This window comes from Trichoplusia ni, chromosome 6, assembly GCF_003590095.1.
Source record: "Trichoplusia ni isolate ovarian cell line Hi5 chromosome 6, tn1, whole genome shotgun sequence".
Lineage (NCBI taxonomy): Eukaryota > Metazoa > Arthropoda > Insecta > Lepidoptera > Noctuidae > Trichoplusia > Trichoplusia ni.
Window position 1 is genome coordinate 10,581,599 of NC_039483.1, and position 16,183 is coordinate 10,597,781.

At 41.2% G+C, this 16,183-nt stretch overlaps 2 protein-coding genes across 5 annotated transcripts; one reads left to right on the forward strand and one right to left on the reverse strand.

Moving 5' to 3' along the window:
- Positions 1–983: 983 nt before the first annotated feature.
- Positions 984–9,023, reverse strand: LOC113494873 (WD repeat domain phosphoinositide-interacting protein 2). Of its 2 annotated transcripts, XM_026873377.1 has the most exons (8): positions 8,727–9,023; positions 7,052–7,213; positions 5,638–5,728; positions 5,367–5,561; positions 4,828–5,294; positions 4,613–4,764; positions 3,659–3,727; positions 984–1,776 (listed from the first exon to the last, which is right to left on the reverse strand). In XM_026873377.1, exons 1-8 carry the CDS (start codon positions 8,801–8,803, stop codon positions 1,658–1,660), a joined length of 1,332 nt encoding a protein of 443 aa, XP_026729178.1. In that variant the 5' UTR covers positions 8,804–9,023; the 3' UTR covers positions 984–1,657. The 2 variants fall into 2 exon arrangements, with proteins under 2 accessions (XP_026729178.1, XP_026729180.1); XM_026873379.1 differs by lacking the exon at positions 3,659–3,727.
- A 347-nt stretch (positions 9,024–9,370) lies between these two features.
- Positions 9,371–11,619, forward strand: LOC113494874 (coiled-coil domain-containing protein 137). 3 transcript variants are annotated; one of them, XM_026873381.1, is made up of 7 exons: positions 9,371–9,461; positions 9,703–9,859; positions 9,951–10,093; positions 10,686–10,831; positions 10,914–11,099; positions 11,218–11,328; positions 11,414–11,619. In XM_026873381.1, the coding sequence occupies exons 2-7, from the start codon at positions 9,783–9,785 to the stop codon at positions 11,579–11,581; spliced, it is 831 nt and encodes a 276-aa protein (XP_026729182.1). In that variant the 5' UTR covers positions 9,371–9,461; positions 9,703–9,782; the 3' UTR covers positions 11,582–11,619. The 3 variants fall into 3 exon arrangements, with proteins under 3 accessions (XP_026729182.1, XP_026729181.1, XP_026729183.1); XM_026873380.1 differs by lacking the exon at positions 9,371–9,461 and adding an exon at positions 9,468–9,615; XM_026873382.1 differs by lacking the exons at positions 9,371–9,461; positions 10,914–11,099 and adding an exon at positions 9,468–9,615.
- Positions 11,620–16,183: the final 4,564 nt, after the last annotated feature.

A 16,183-nucleotide genomic window follows, 5' to 3' on the forward strand; every position in this document is an offset into this window, starting at 1 on the left:
GTCAAAAAGCCAACACTGACCGCGACGTGTCGCGGGTTCGATCCCCGCGTAGGACAAGCGTTTATGTGATCCATGAATACTTGTCCTAAGTCTACGTATTGTGACTTTAATTTTTGTGATACTCCCCAAATACAAGGATTTTATTCATTTGTTTCGGAGTACTTTATTTGAAAAAATGCGTGCGTACAAAGTACACATATCAGAAATGAAACTTCTTTGGCGAACTAATTTATAAATCTTGTTTAATTTTATACAAATCTAAAAATTTTGACTTCCGAGACTAAGAGGAAGGGAAAAGTAAGATAGGTTAGGAATATAATCGTCATTAAAATATAAATAATTAACTAGTAAACGAATACACCACCAATATGGCGTGTATTATTTCTCGATATCCCGTATTCTCTCTCTCGTTCAATCTTTCTCACTATAGCTCTCTCCCACCTCTCACTCAATAGCACTGGGCGTGATAGGACGTTCGCTCTGTCTCACTTTTTCTCTCAATCTTTCTCACTTGCTCGTTCACCCTGTATTACTCTCTCTCTTTTCCGACACTTCCGTTGCGCACCGGCGGCGTGCCGTTACATCTGCAATATTTTACCCTCATGCGCCTTAAGAAGTTTCACTTCAAAACTCGCATCAATCCATTAAGTAGTTCTAAATATGCATTCAAAGGACTGGGGACAGGGACAGCGACTTTGTATTAAATATACTATGTAGTGATCATTGTAGTGTTATAATATAGCACAACTCTTATAAACACAGCACCATCAATTCGAGTACTAGACAACTGACTATCATTCGAATATATTACTTGAAATACTGATCACTGCCAGCCCTGCCAGGCGAAGACCAAATGATCATGGATAAGATTTTGAAACATTTATCATCCATTTTATTTATCCTTTGATGATGATGATAGGACCTTTAAAACTAACGACCTAATCGCTGACCTTCTCTATGGAGCAGGAAATAACAACAAATAGTTTCGTAAAAATATTTATTTACTATGTACAATTTAGTTATAACAAGCGCAAAGAGAAGTGGCGCTTACAGTAAAAGATGTCAGCGTATGTCGGGAGTGCGCTGTCTGCGCATGCGCCGCTAGTGCGTCAGCTATCACGCGTACTACACTGGAGGCGCAGCCTTTACACTTATACATTTCGCAAAGACAATATCCTAGAAAGTCACTTTTTTACTAACGTTTACGAAAAGTTGTACTTGTCTTAGCGCTAAATTCTGTCATTTTTATAGAGAAAGTAACAATATCCAGATAATTATCACACTTAATATCTATTTGATTATGAAAACTTAAATGTCAGATATTTTCATACAAGAATTTGTTATAGCTAACAATATTAGGTAATAAGCTACGTAGCTGCGAAGGCCGGCACGGCGGCCGGGCATGCTCTGTGCACTTACAATGTAATTTTTAGTGGGTGACCTATACATTTATTTACAAAATAATTTTATTGGTTTTCCAATTTTATATTTTTTTTTTATCATTTATGTGCAGCTAAGTATCGCCACATGAATTAATTTCCAGACACACTGATGCCGTCTCGGAGTCGTCCGTCGTCAGGTAGCATATCACATATTCTAGGATGACGTATGATACAGATGGGTCGTATGTTACAGGTATGTACAGCGGGCGGGCGGGCTAGCGCGGCGCGGGGTCGGCGCGCATGGGCGGGAAGTGCTTGGGGTCGCGCAGGTCGAAGGGGCCGCGCGCCGGCGCCGCCTCCAGCGCCGCGCCCAGCTCCTGCGCGCGCTCCGACTCTGCAACACAGCCTAGCTCTAGCCTCTGCCGCGGGTCACTGCTGCTATTACACTGGCAGCGCAATGCACGCGGGGTACTATGTGCTATCAATTGTACATCTAAATAATCATTTATTCACATAACATACAAAATATCTTATTGGAGAATTGGCCGTGCCCTGCTGCAGCCCGGCGCAAGCCCGCTCGTTCGCATCTGTCGCGTTACGCCCTCTGCCAGCGCTGAGTAGCACCACAAATGCTTCACAGTTTGTTATTTAGCGCACAAATTACTTGTCATCTTTAGCAGTACGCAATTGATTGTGTTAGTTAAAACCAACATACTATTTTTTTTTCATTTTCTTGTATTGGGTCTTTACTTAATATAATTACTCTGTCCGCGCAAAGTTGACCAGTTTGTTTGACAGGTTGTCAAAGAACAACGGCATGAGTTGATGGATTTTTCTTTAAGTCTAGAAGAGTATTTATTATATCTTGTGTTCACTATCGTTAGATATAGTCGCGATACTGAACTGCGACCAAAAGAGTATTCATTCAAACTTTGTCGAAACTCAAGTATGTATATTAGTCTAAAAAAGAACCTCCTTTCTCTTAAGTACGTGACTTGACGCGTACGCACTTAATTAATCTTATTGACAATACTACATGACGTGTACATAAAAAAAGTGATGTTTGAAAAAAAATTAATATAAAAATAAATACATTGCTATACCAAATCTATACTAATATATAAAGCTGAAGAGTTTGTTTGTTTGTTTGTTTGAACGCGCTAATCTCAGGAACTACTGGTCCAAATTGAAAAATTCTTTTTGTGTTGAACAGACCATTTATCAAGGAAGGCTTTAGGCTATAAACCATCACGCTGTGCCTAATAGGAGCGAAGATACAATGGAAAATGTGAAAAAAAACAGGGCAGGTATAAATCATAACTTATATCTTCTACCCACGGGGACGAAGTCGCGGGCAACAGCTCGTCTAGTTATAAAAGTGAATATTGATTATTTAAATTTCACGATTGTGCTTACGATTACGCTTTCAAATTGTGTAAATGACCAGTACGTACCTAATTTCATAAAAATATTAAAAGTTAACGTTGTATAAACCATGACTTAAATTTCACGTTCTTAATAACCAAAAATTGGCAGTATAATAATAAAACTACATTTCAATTAATTAAATCGATTAAAAAATGTTCCAGCATAAAATCTAAACTTACCTTTCATCGGATCATTAACGGGTACGTTACCCGTCATTTCATGGACAATGTGACAACCTGACAAAAACGGTCTAGACAGCGCGGACAGAGTATTCTCAATATTTGGTCATAGGTATTCAGCATCGCGTGTGTAACCAACGAGAAAGAATACAAGCCTATGATATAAAATATTGTTATAAACAATGAAGCTGAAATACCAGTATTAGTTACATTCCCTCTGCAAGATCGAAACCACCTTCATATACTACATTTAAGAAGTAGGTATCCAACGATAGCCACCGAGTCATTAATTTTCTTAATTTGAACTGAATTCTCATTTGTAATGATTTTTTAAAGTCTGCAACTTATAGATCACAAAAGAAAAAATAAACACTTCACAAATTTGTCAAGTAGTATGACATGACCTGTTAAAAAGGTCAAATTAGTGCGGGTAGGAGTATTATGAAAGGGCATAATAATCAATACAGCCATCATTATTCGCCGTAGAAATCCCTTTCATTAAGTAACATGAGAGATGTTGTGGCACACGGACACGCACGACACAGAGCGGCACTCACCTGCGGGCGGGCAGCGGGCAGCGGGCAGCGGGCCGGCCGGGCCGCGCGCGCGGGCCACGCGGCCGGAGCGGGCGGGGCGGGGGGAGGGAGGGAGGGGACGGGAGGGCAGTACCTGTCATTCGCAGCGGGTCCCGGCCGCGAAGAGCACCCGCGTAACTGTTGCTAGTGGAGAGCGCCGACGCTGCGCGGGAACATAACGTTAGCGACTTGGGATCGACACCTACCCGCTGCCGACGCGACGTTCGTGTTACAGTCTCGTCCAAATCACTCAATAAGTATCGCTTTGATTTAAACCAATGCACTAGCTCTTTAATACGTTTGGCATGCCCTGCATGGCATGTCCTGGACGAATACGGGTAACCTTTAAAATCGGCTCACAAATTTAGGAGTAATTTGTGTAAGGACTAAAAGATATAATAGGTGTAAGATATAATAAGATATAATAGTGTCCAAGTCACATGTACATAGACTAAATCAATTTAAGTTTTTTTTACGATATTAATTGTAGCATGTTTTTTTCTTTGTGGAAATGCAATTAGGGACATCAAATCTTATTGTTAATTGAATCCAACAATACTTATCGAGTGGTAAACATTGTTACGTTTATTTATCAATAAAACGAACGTCGCGTAAAATACATACGAATAATTAAATAATACATAAATAGAAAGGATATAATAATAATTAAATACAACTAATAGTATAAATCTAGTTCGGTTATATTATTTATATAAATTGTGTTTGTTGTAAATAAGTTATTTTTGATGAGAGTGAGACCCTATTGTTATGGCTATTAGTTGTAATACGCGTTTCCTGTACAATGGACCGTCGAATAGTTCGGTAATGCGTGAGTTGCGCTAACAGTGGAGGTTATGAGGAGGCGTGATCGAGGTCAGTGCGGAGCGACAGGAGAGGAGCGACCGGGAGCAGAGCGGAAGAGAAGCATGTGCGGCCGGGGCGGCGCGCGCAGCCCGACTGCGGGCGCGCGAGCCGCCGGGCCCTAGTGGGGGCTCCGGGCCCTAGTGGGGGGCGCCGGGCCCCAGCGGGGCGCCGGGCCCACACTCACCTTCCAGCGGCGCCGCGCCCGCGCCCGCCAGCCCCTCCAGGAACTGATGCTGGCGCAGCAGCGCGCACTCGCCGCCCTCGGCCGCGTCCAGCGCGTACACGTACAGCACGCCCTGCGCCGTCGCCACCAGCAGCCGCGGCGCCCGCGCCACGCTGCGGGAAGGGGGCGGTGAGTGCGGGCCGGGCGCGGCGCCCCGGCGCCCGGCCCGCACTCACTTGGTGATGGCGGCCACTGCGCGGTAGCCCGTGTGCGGCAGGCGCGCGGCGGCGAAGGCGCGGCCCTGCGCCAGCACGTCGGCCACCTGCGCCGGCAGGTAGCCCGCGCCGGCCGACACGGCGCTGCTGAGCCAGCCCATCCAGCCGGCCGCGGCGTCGTCGTCGGCGGGCGCGGGCTCGGCGGGCGCGGGCCCCGCCGCCGCCGCCTCGCCCAGCCGGAACACGTGCACGGTCTCCGTGTTGGACGTGGCGGCCAGGTAGGCGCCGCACGCGCTGAAGGCCAGGCACGCGATGGACACGCAGCGCTTGACGCCGCGCCGGAACTCGTACAGGCGCGCGCGCTCGGGCACGGCGAACACGCGGATGACGGTGCCGCGCTCGGAGGCCGTGGCCAGCCGCCGCCCGCACATGGACCACGCCAGCGCCGCCAGCGGGCTGTCGTGCGCGCTGATCACGCACTTGGCGTTCTGCGGAGGACGGCGGTGGTTAGAGCAGATAGTCCGTTGGGCCGACCGGCTGAGCCGCTCGCTCTCACTCACCAGGTGCACGGCGTCGAAGATCTGCACCTCGCCGACGGCGCTGGAGCCGGGGTAGGCCACGTAGCAGTGGTCCACGCAGGGCGAGAGCGCGCACAGCCCGCGCGGGTTGGGCGGCGTGTCTCGGATGGTGTGCAGGATCTTCATGTCGCGTATGTTGTGGATGTGCAGAGACTCCTCCAGGCACACGATCAGCCGCTGCAAGCAGAGCCCACGTTACTACTGCGCGCGTCGCTGCTACCGCCTACTTACTCTACTGTACTGGTGCACTCACGGAGCGGTTCAGCTTCACTGCGAGGATTGTGTTGCTGTAGCTGTAGTTACATATCTCGGTACCCTTCTTGTAATGACACACAATCAGCTTTCTGTAAGTAATGTGATTTTATATACCATACATATATTGCTCGCCACTTTGGTTATGTGGAAATTGTTCTTAATAGATTTAACTCTAATTAATCAAAAATTGCAAGCACAAAGGCTTCTGTCGATCCACCTCAGTAAGCCACCGGGCGGCTTAAACAAAAAAACCTATAGAAGAATAGGAGACTGTATGACTAACCACATCTCATTAAAATTGTGTTCCTTGTCAATGCGTAATAGCAGCAACATTGAACGTGAATCTGTCAAAGCCATTACCTGACTAATGCTAATACTATAAATGCGAAAGGTGGTTGGTTGGTTTGGTTATTTTATTTTAAGGTGGGGTAATGGGAGGAGGGGTCAAGGCTACATTTTATTCCGGCCATACCACGAAAACGGAAACCACCGCGCGCCGCCAACAGAGGTCCGCGAACGCGAACAGAGTCGCGGGCAACAGCTAGTCTATCATTTGTTCTTAGTTTTTTGTTGTTATCGTCACAATCTTAGTTTAGATTAAACTGTCTGTGTATGTGCGTTATGAAAACAAAGTTGACTTTACAGAAGTTGAATAATCAGAAAGATTTTAGTAAGAATGACAACTGGGGGAGTGAGAGTGAGCTCGAAGCTATGCGACACGGCGGGACAGCACTTGACCGACACCAAGTTCATGTCCACGGCCGACAGAAATAGACGAGTGGCACGACTCACAAACACAGTTGACGACAAACGAGTCTAATATTAGATACTCTTATGAGACTGCATCGACGAGTGGCAGCAGCGTCACACCTGAGCATCGCTAAGGTCAACGGTAGGCGCGCGCAGCGCCCGCAGGCCGCCGCCTCATTGTCCTCGGCGGCGCCTGAGCACTCACTTACTGCAGATACCAGTTACTAGCCGCTGCGCTACAGCGCGCTGCTAGCAGGCCCGGGCGAACCATTACGTCAGCACTAACAGCGCGCCAAAAGTGAGCGTTACAAACACAACCGATTGCGTCGCAGGAGGCCGTTATCTCCTTATGAGTATTTTGCGACTTTAAAGTGCTAGATGCTAGGCGAACAATAAACTAATAAATGAAACATATTTACTGACATAAACACGCATTATTTTGAGTTTTTGTATACATGGAGTAACATATTATAATAGTACATTATGACCTTGGATAGTCAGTATACTTATTACCTTACGATACGAACACACTTAACACTTGTTCCGAATTGTGTGACGCCATGTGTTATTACAGACGCATGTCATTAAAAAGCAATATCCGTTACCGTATTGACAATGACAAAATAGTATGTAAATAATAATGAAGTCAATGAAAAAATAACCTGGGAGCGGATACTGTGACAACAGCCACCAGTGAGCTGCTGAATAGTCGGTCGACGAGGCAGGTCTCTTGGCCCGAGCGACTCGCGTAGATCTCCTCGATGCCATCGTCGGGGGTCAGCGCGAACAAGTGGTAGCCGCTGCTGCTTCCCGCCACCAGTGACCTAAACACCAAAAGCGCACTTGTATAACATTGCCTAACACTTACTTAGTGATGCAACTCACAAGCCATGTCAAGGTCATGCATGCAATTTAGGTACTAAACATATAAATTATTAAATTTATGCATGACAATTTAATAGTGCACACTCATTCAAAATAATAGGTAATTTAGGCATAATCTAATGAATCTGAACCGTCACATCGTCTAATACATGTCATGATAGGTAGTTACATAGGACAGTAGAAATATTTATCACAATGGTATATTACATTCCATCTGTCTAGATTTCAAAGAACCATAAGTTAGTTCTTTTAAATCAGTGCATTGAAAAAGAACTAAAATATACATATATATTTTATTTGACATTATCATGGATTATATACTACAGTACGGATAAAACATTTTGATTGTTGACATAACAAAAAAAAAAAAGATACATCAATGCTGTCTTTGTTCTGAGAATGACTGGCCAGAAACTACATAAGTTGCTCTTACAAACAAAAAATTATTTACAGATATCTATTGTTTTGAATTGGATTAAAACATTTTAAACCAAGACAATAAGCACAGGTGGACAGTATGACCACATATAGTCATTACCCTCAGCTGTGAGGAATTCAAGAAGGTAGAACACACTATGGAAGTCAGTATTGACAGTTCCTGATGCTGGTCTGTATAAACAAAATCTTTTAATCTGTTGATACAAATATTGAAATTTGCAATAGCCAAGACCTAAGAAGAGCTATCCTTTGTTTTGATAAGGCTTGTGACATTGATCCTTGACCTAATATAGACAAGAAGCTAGTTGTGGAGCAGACACAAGGAAACTATTTTAAGAATTAGTACTACTTGCTAGTTAAGTTATTTTGGGTGACTATACTCACATTACTGACTATATTCATTAAAACAGTTCTATTATGATATGGATGATTTACATCTACTAGGATAAAAACATTTCAGTCATTTTGATATTCTAAATATTTGTACTTAAATATAAAGTTCCTATAAATAGAAGGTTGATGAATATGCCTTGGTGAAGGTTAACCCTTTTATATCTAGCCAGCCCCTGATTAAATGACAGCTCAACTAAGCAAACAACAACACCAGCTGTTACATGAACAACAATGGCTTTTATCATATTACTCTATAATACCTAAGACCAACAAGCAGGTTCTAGACATAGTTTGAGCAGCAACGAATTTTTGGTCAGTAAATGTCCAAGTTCCAGGGTTGTGAGTGGATTCTGTTTGACTCCTCGGACGCCATGTTTGTTTACAGTTTAGCTGCAGGAGAAGACATTACGAAACAGCTGGCAATGACATATTGCATCATCGCGCCACTAGCGAAACGCACTTGTAACTAAATCGACGTTAATTCGTGACATTGTACACTTTCGCAACCTAAGTCCAGCAAAATATTGACATCTAATTCCAGCATAATTGGATTCGTTCGTTTAAACATAAGCTAATAATTAATGCAAAATCTTATTCCGTATAGTGCGAATCACTACTTACGTGCAATCTTGGTTAAATTGAACGAATATTCCTCCTGCATTAGAGCCCTCAGTGTTTTGACCTCCTCCCAAACTCATTGGAACGTTCGAATCGTACAGATTGTTCTAAAATCTACAATATCACACAAGCACAATTGTAACTAAATAGGTTCTAAGTTACTATCAAAATAGTCACTCACTGAAATAAGTAAATACTTGACTAATTGTTCGTCACAAAAAGTAGAATTTTGACACAAAGAACGACCTTGCTGGTAAAAACAAGCCCCCTCCCGCACACTGAAATCATTCCACAGATTAAACAGAAATATTTGGTTACGCTGCAGCTGCAAGGAAAAGATACAAATCCTTTTTTCGAGGTTTTGTGAATTTTATATCTTGTAACCTAAGTGGTGTTTGATACGCTTGACTCGCTATTTAATATGAAATTTCATTGACGATTTGATTTTAAAAGTACTTATTCAGTGCGTTATCTTCTAGTAAAAAAGAACACCATTATTACGATTTAAAATATTATCAAGATATAAATGCAACTGTAGTTAAATCTCGTGTTTAACACCAAAAACTATATTTGAATCATTCGTGACTAAAAGTTCTTTGTAAATTATGTCTGTGGTTTTTGAACAAGACTTCTGTGAAGCAAAGAGCGAATATTGTCTATAGGTCAAAATATGTGACTGACACTGACACTTGACAGTGACAATCGACTGTGCTACCACATGGCCCATGGGGCTTTAAGGTAAGGCGCATTCCGGCATTGTTTTGTTAATTGTTTGGAGTTTTCTGGTTTGCGTTGAGTTTTGAAAAAGGCTATGAATAATGGTCATATAGTTCCTGTGCTAGATTTTCGATGAAGGATTTGAAACTACTGCAATTTAATAATACATTGCAAGGTTTATGTTATTGTTTAATATGTTTGATCATTGCGCTTTTACGGAAGTCTACAATGTCTATAACTTGCACGTCCTTTTGTTTTCCAGCAAGTGCAGCAAGTGCTAGTCGCCGAATTATATGGTCAAGGGATTACATGATAACTAAAAGAGGATTTTAATTTTTAATTATGGGTCGTAAAATACCGGCAAAGAAACATCGAGGAGTTAAAGATCCTCTTGTGCAACAAGCTAAACGACTTGAAAGGTACACACAGAAAAAATATTACCAGATTGTACATAACTTATTATGATATAATTGTAAGTATAATGTATTTGAAATTTATTTTTATTTTTAGTTTAACAGGTAAAATAAATGCACCACCAAAAGACCCCGATGAACAGCCTATTCCGAAGTCACTCACGAGGCTTTTCGCATTTCAGGAAAAAGATAAACAGAAAGTAGCACGGAAAGCAAGAAATTGTATGAAACATGATAAAGGTAGTAACATTTACTTTTGTACAATTAGTATTTATTTTGTGAATGTAAGGTGCATTAGTGTACAAGTCTGGATTTTCAGTCTAAGTTATTGGAATCATTTTCTACTGTAACTTATTATCTATTCCTCATAAAATATATCTATATTTATATTGTCTATTGAATGAATCAGAATGATATACATACATTTAACAGAACCAAATTAGTTATGCATTGATTTGGCATCCCATGACGAAGTGTTATCCTCAATGTAAAAAGCATCACACATAGTAATAGTATAATAAAATGGGTGTGATCTTAATTTTAATTTAACTAAAATAATTTAGTCTACCTATTTTTTTTTCAGTACTTACCTCAGAGATTTTACTGTTGTAACATGACTTGGCAGCAAAATTATCAGAAACAACACCAATTATTTGCTGGTGACTTTAGGGCTTGAAAATCTTTGCCCTAAATTATCATGTGGAAGTAGTTCTGGGTAACAGCTAGTTTGTCATATTTTCACAGCACACCAAACTGATAATTTTACTGTATATTACTGCATTTAATGCATAGTACTGTATTATTTAGCATACTAAAACATTTCTTGAAACAGTTGACATAGGGAGCCCTAAAAATGCAACTCCTAATCCAATATCGCAATTACGGAAGCTGCCCGGAGAGTCTGGACGTGGGTTCTCGCTGCGCATCAATAGTGCTGTCAGAGCTCTCCACAATCCATGTGAAGATGTGGACTACCCAGTACGGTTATATGATATTCTTGTACATATTGTATTATGCTGAATGTTTAAATGACATGTTACCAAAATAAGCACATTGGTAGGTTGATATTGAAGCAGAAGATGAAAAAGGCTTGCGAATGGCAGAGCAGCGTGAGCGACGTGCCAGGAAACGTCGCAAGGCGGCCAAAGGTCTTAAAGGCGGCGGAGATGAGGAACGTGAACCACATCTAACAAGAACACAGAAACTCTCTCTAAAAAAAAAGGCTAGAAAAATTAAAGAAGTTGAGGTGTGGTATTAAACCATTGTATATCTCAACTGAACTTAGATTTGTCTTTAGATTGAAACCAGACTAATAGCAAAGGATTTCTAACAATATTTTTATATAAATGTATATTATATTGCAGGCAAAAAATGAAAAGCAGGAAGTGGTGTATGAAAAAGTGTCGTTCGGTGAAGTGTGCCACGCTCCGCCCAGCCTGCAGGCCAGATCCAAGGGGAACGCCGGCGCCGCGCGGGTGAGTGCCGGCTGGGCGCGCGTGGGGGCTGACACACCGTACCATACTCATGACGCATCAGTTACAGCGGCTCGTGCTGTTGCAGCCGGCGCGGCGCGGGCTGCTGTTGAGCACGCTGCTGGCGCCTGCGGAGCGGCAACGTCGCGACCACGCGCTGCTGCCGCCGGCGGAGCGGCAACGCCGCGAGCGGGCACGAGCTGACGCCGTGGCTGCCTACCGCGCTCTTAAAGCTAACAAAATAAATAATAAATAAACCATAAAGATATTTATTACTGGTTGTTTCCTCGTGAAGGATACTTTCATTCAATTCTTTAATTATTTATTATTAAACTAGCTGTTGCCCGCGACTTCGTGCCCGTGGGTAGAAGATATAAGTTATGATTTATACCTGCCCTATTTTTTTCACATTTTCCTTTGTATCTTTGCTCCTATTAGTCGCAGCGTGATGGTTTATACCCTAAAGCCTTCCTCGATGAATGGTTTATTCAACACAAAAAGAATTTTTCAATTTGGACCAGTAGTTCCTGAGATTAGCGCGTTCAAACAAACAAACTCTTCAGCTTTATAGATTAGTATATAGATTAGCGCGTTCAAACAAACAAACAAACAAACAAACAAACTCTTCAGCTTTATATATTAGTATAGATTACGTTAACGAGAAATTTGTTGACATGACACTGGCTGAAACGTCAAACAAGTTCTCGTTTAAGTAATTAAATAAAACACATGCAACACGTTACTTTAAAAACGATCAATCCAGGTAATTTTTTAAAGAAAAAGAAATCTTATAACCTGATAAGCGAATTGCTGAACTGAAAATGATTCGCCCGTTACCATACCCGGGAATTTTAACCTCTAGGAATTTTAGCCTCGCACCTGATACGGCATTTATAAAAAAAATCGGAATGTAGGTACTCTATGTGATCATTAAAAATTTTATTTAAATATAAGAGTTTGGAGAAACATAATTCTCTGTAGGTCCAGATGATCGAAGCTACGAACCGATGATTAAACCTTGTTCATTACTTTCGTATTTGTCCATTTATCATATTTCAAATAACCGGGACGAGTTTAACCCTCGTTTGAATGCTTCCTCAAAACTACAAATTGGAATTTTAATACTTCAACGCCTGAGGAATCGATCACAGGTTAAGCTGCGCTTGACGCGGTTGGTCCGTAGATGGGTGACCATCTTTTTCATAACGAGTTCCTCCATGTTTCGGCAGGCACGTTAAATTGTGGGTCCCGGTTGTTATCCCTACATCTTTGACACGACTGTCAAAGATGTAGGAATTATACAGGTACATACAATACAGGTAGTCAGAACAGCCAGCAGCTAGTAAAGTCTGGCAACCAGTCTTACCATGGGGTATCGTGTTGCCCAGGTAACTGGGTTGAGCAGGTCAGATAGGCAGTCGCTCCTTGTAAAACACTGGTACTTGCCGTACTTGGCTGAATCCAGTTGGACTGGAAGCCGACCCCAACATAGGTGGGAAAAGGCTAGGCCGATGATGAAATATTTCAACGCCTGCAATTATTTTAATAGTTGTGTGTTATTGACGATGATTCTATGAAAAATGGTAGGCGGTGTGCCGTGCATTATCGACTGCACAAAAAATGGCTTGAGAAGCTGGCACAGGGCTTACTCCCTGTCATATTTCAACATGGGCTGACAATAACTTCAATAAAGCAGACAAAGGAAGGTGCTAAGTATGCATATATTATCTTAAAAGTAGACAAAGATTTTTGCAAGCAGAGTATTCACCAGCGTTTCCGCGACCCTGGTATCGACGGAACCGGGTGTAAACTATAAAATAGCGTTGGGTCATAGCTAGCTCGTCCTCCATAATTTCAATTCAAATTATGAATAAGAATGCCTAAACAAATAGGTCAATAAGACCTGTTCAAACCTTATCATTTTTTTTTCCGACTCTTCATTAATTAATAGTTAAGTTTATATTTTTTAGGATTATGTTGTTTAGGTTTTGTTTTAGTTGATTGTATGATAAGAATATTATTTACTTCTCTGTCGCATTAGGCTAGGACCCTGTAAAGATAGATGTAAGTGTGAAATAAAAAAAAATAACCCGAAAACTGTTAAAAAAAGTTATAAGTATAACTTAAAATACACTTATTGAATATAATAATGAAATAGCACCGACTAACTGGCTTTAGGTATACAATTTGTACCTAACCAAACAATATAAGTACGTACCACGTACAAACCCACTAAGCGCAACTGAGATCGAACTCCGCGTCGAAAAAACATTTGCATGATCTACCAATGCCTGTTTTGAGTCTAGATGTCCTTGTGTATGTGATTTATGAACTATGTTTTAACTAGTTTGTGAACTACCCGTGACACAAGGATTAAATTACCAAACGCGGCAGTAGTTTCTTTAAATAAAATTCCCTGAAATATATGAGAAGATATGAGAATAAATAATAATATGAGAAGTCTAGGAAGTTTATCATCTTTTCTAAAGTATACGTTTACGTGTAGTGTCGGAAACTGGCTATCTTCGTAGGTCGTGCTCATAGCCGGGTTCCGGCACTACACGGCCAAATGTATACTACTGTCAATGTTATATCTACCTATAAAAACAAAAGCAATACTGATTATTTTTTATCTATAGCAGTCGATACGTGGAGTCATCATCTGTTGTTCATTCATCATCGCAGCCTCGGCCTCGGGGCGCCTATGATCGTGTTGCAGATAATGTTGCGCCCTAATGGTAATATTAAGTTGTCTAAACTCTAAACACGTGCATAAAGCAACAAGTATTTGCGTCTAATCGCACCATTAGGCACGTTTCCTAGATTATTGTTATCAGTAGACGTTTCGGTAATCAGTCAATTCATATGGAACTGTTACTTGTTCGAGGCGCTGAGTGTGATTGATGCGCTTCGGACTTCCGCCGGTTTTTTCCCTACTCTTAAAAAACGTCAATGTGAAGATACTTATAATTTTAAAAAGGAAGGATACTCCTACCTGAGTAAATGTTATTTTATGAGTTTATTAGGTTTAAGATTTGATGATTTCGTTAAACAGTCTCGTTAGCAAAGTAGCCACAACAATAAAGTGCTTATTACCAACCTAACTATTGGTCGAACCTTCCCTAGACTTATTCAACTCGTTTTAAATCCCTGGGGTGGATTCAGTTAAAAGTAATATATTTTTGTTGTTAAAAACCATTACAACTTCGAATTACATCATGCTACGCGGGTATCGAACCGTTGCGCACAGTAGGTTTGGCTTGATAACCTTTACCACTCGACAATCCCTTAATCTTAGCCACGGTTGGACCTTTTTAGGTGCGACTTTGGATTCGAATAAATTAAACCAATTTTAGTTTTTTTTTTCAACATCAGTTAATTTTAAGCTCCTTCAGCTTATGACGCAAAAATAGCTCTTATAAGAACATTTTTATGACAATGTATATATTTATATTTACATGACACCTTTGTATCATGTCTGTCATATCAGTCTGCCCGTGACCATGATACCTGCAAAGGTGTCGAAACGTCGGGAACTAAAACCAAAAATTAAACCGCGATAAAATCCGTAAAAGTCGTTTCATTTTAATGACAACATTCGCGTAAACCTAAGAAACCACAATGTATATCATGTTAAATTTATAGAGGAGCTCATGACTAAGTAACAATTGCACAGGTTAAGCTACTCTTGAAACGGTCGGTTCGAGGATCAGTGAACATCTAGGTCACAATTTTTCCATGTTTTAATTATGGTTCCCTGCTGTTATAATTTCTAATATCCATATTTGACAGTGGTTATGGGTAGTTAGCAACGAGAAATTCTTACTAGGGGATATGCGTGTATTCCCGTTCGTCCCCTCGACTTCTTCCCCAGACGGGGCCGAACGGGAATTCGTTATTTATTTTCCCGATGGCCCCTCAATCTTTCTTGGTGGACGACGGGAATACACGCGGATATCGAGATGCCCAGGTAACTGGGTTGAGGAGGTCAGATAAGCAGTAGCTCCACGTAAAACACTGGTGCTTAGCTACATCCGGTTACTCTGGAAGCCGACCCAGAAATATGTTTGGGAAAAGGCTGATTACGATCATGTTAATTTCGTCAATGTTAAGATCAAGTGCAAGATAGGTAATCTATTTAAAAATGGAATCGCTCCCCTTATGGTATTTGCTTCCGTATCCGGATTCGCAATATTATTGATTTACGTAACGGAAGTATTGTGTGTAGCCGTGGGCACGGTATTGGCCCTGGCATTTGACTGTCCTTAGTGGGGAGCTTAGCACCTCAATAGCAAGGTACACTTAGAAATTTTAGTATTAACAAAATAAGATTCTTCTAAAAAGCAAGTTTAAAAAAAGTGGCCTAAGTTATTCCTAATAATTTGAAATAAATCGGTCCAACCATTTCAGAGCTGGATCAAACAGACAGAGAGGCTACAATAGCAAAAAGTGATATTTGGCGTATTTATCTTTGCTAATATATAAAGCTGAAGAGTTTGTTTGTTTGAACGCGCTAATCTCACTAACTACTGGTTCAAATTGAAAAAATCTTTTTGTGTTCAATAGATCATTCATAGAGGAAGGTTTAGGCTACAAACCATCTCGCTGCGACTAATAGGAGAGAAGCTACAATGGAAAATTTGAAAAAAAAAACAGTGCCGGCATAAATCATTACTTATATCTTCTAACCACGCGGACGAAGTCGCGGGCAACAGTTATTTCAATATTACTCAACGCTCAATATTTTATTGCTTCTAAACAGATGTATTTTATAATTAAGTGGACTGTGTTAGACTTAAAAGGAGGTCTCTATGTAAGATTAACTGTGAAGGTCTGAGTGTTGTAGAATAAAACATTA

Coding starts and splice junctions, on each gene's coding strand:
- LOC113494873 (XM_026873377.1), bottom strand. CDS start 8,803: ATGAGTTTGGGAGGAGGTCAAAACACTGAGGGCTCTAATGCAGGAGGA. Junction 3,728..4,612: donor GGGCGCGGCGCCGCTGGAAG/GTGAGTGTGGGC, acceptor GTTCCCGCGCAG/CGTCGGCGCTCTCCACTAGC. Junction 1,777..3,658: donor GGACCCGCTGCGAATGACAG/GTACTGCCCTCC, acceptor GCTGTGTTGCAG/AGTCGGAGCGCGCGCAGGAG.
- LOC113494874 (XM_026873381.1), top strand. CDS start 9,783: ATGGGTCGTAAAATACCGGCAAAGAAACATCGAGGAGTTAAAGATCCT. Junction 11,100..11,217: donor GAAAAATTAAAGAAGTTGAG/GTGTGGTATTAA, acceptor ATTATATTGCAG/GCAAAAAATGAAAAGCAGGA. Junction 11,329..11,413: donor GGAACGCCGGCGCCGCGCGG/GTGAGTGCCGGC, acceptor GTGCTGTTGCAG/CCGGCGCGGCGCGGGCTGCT.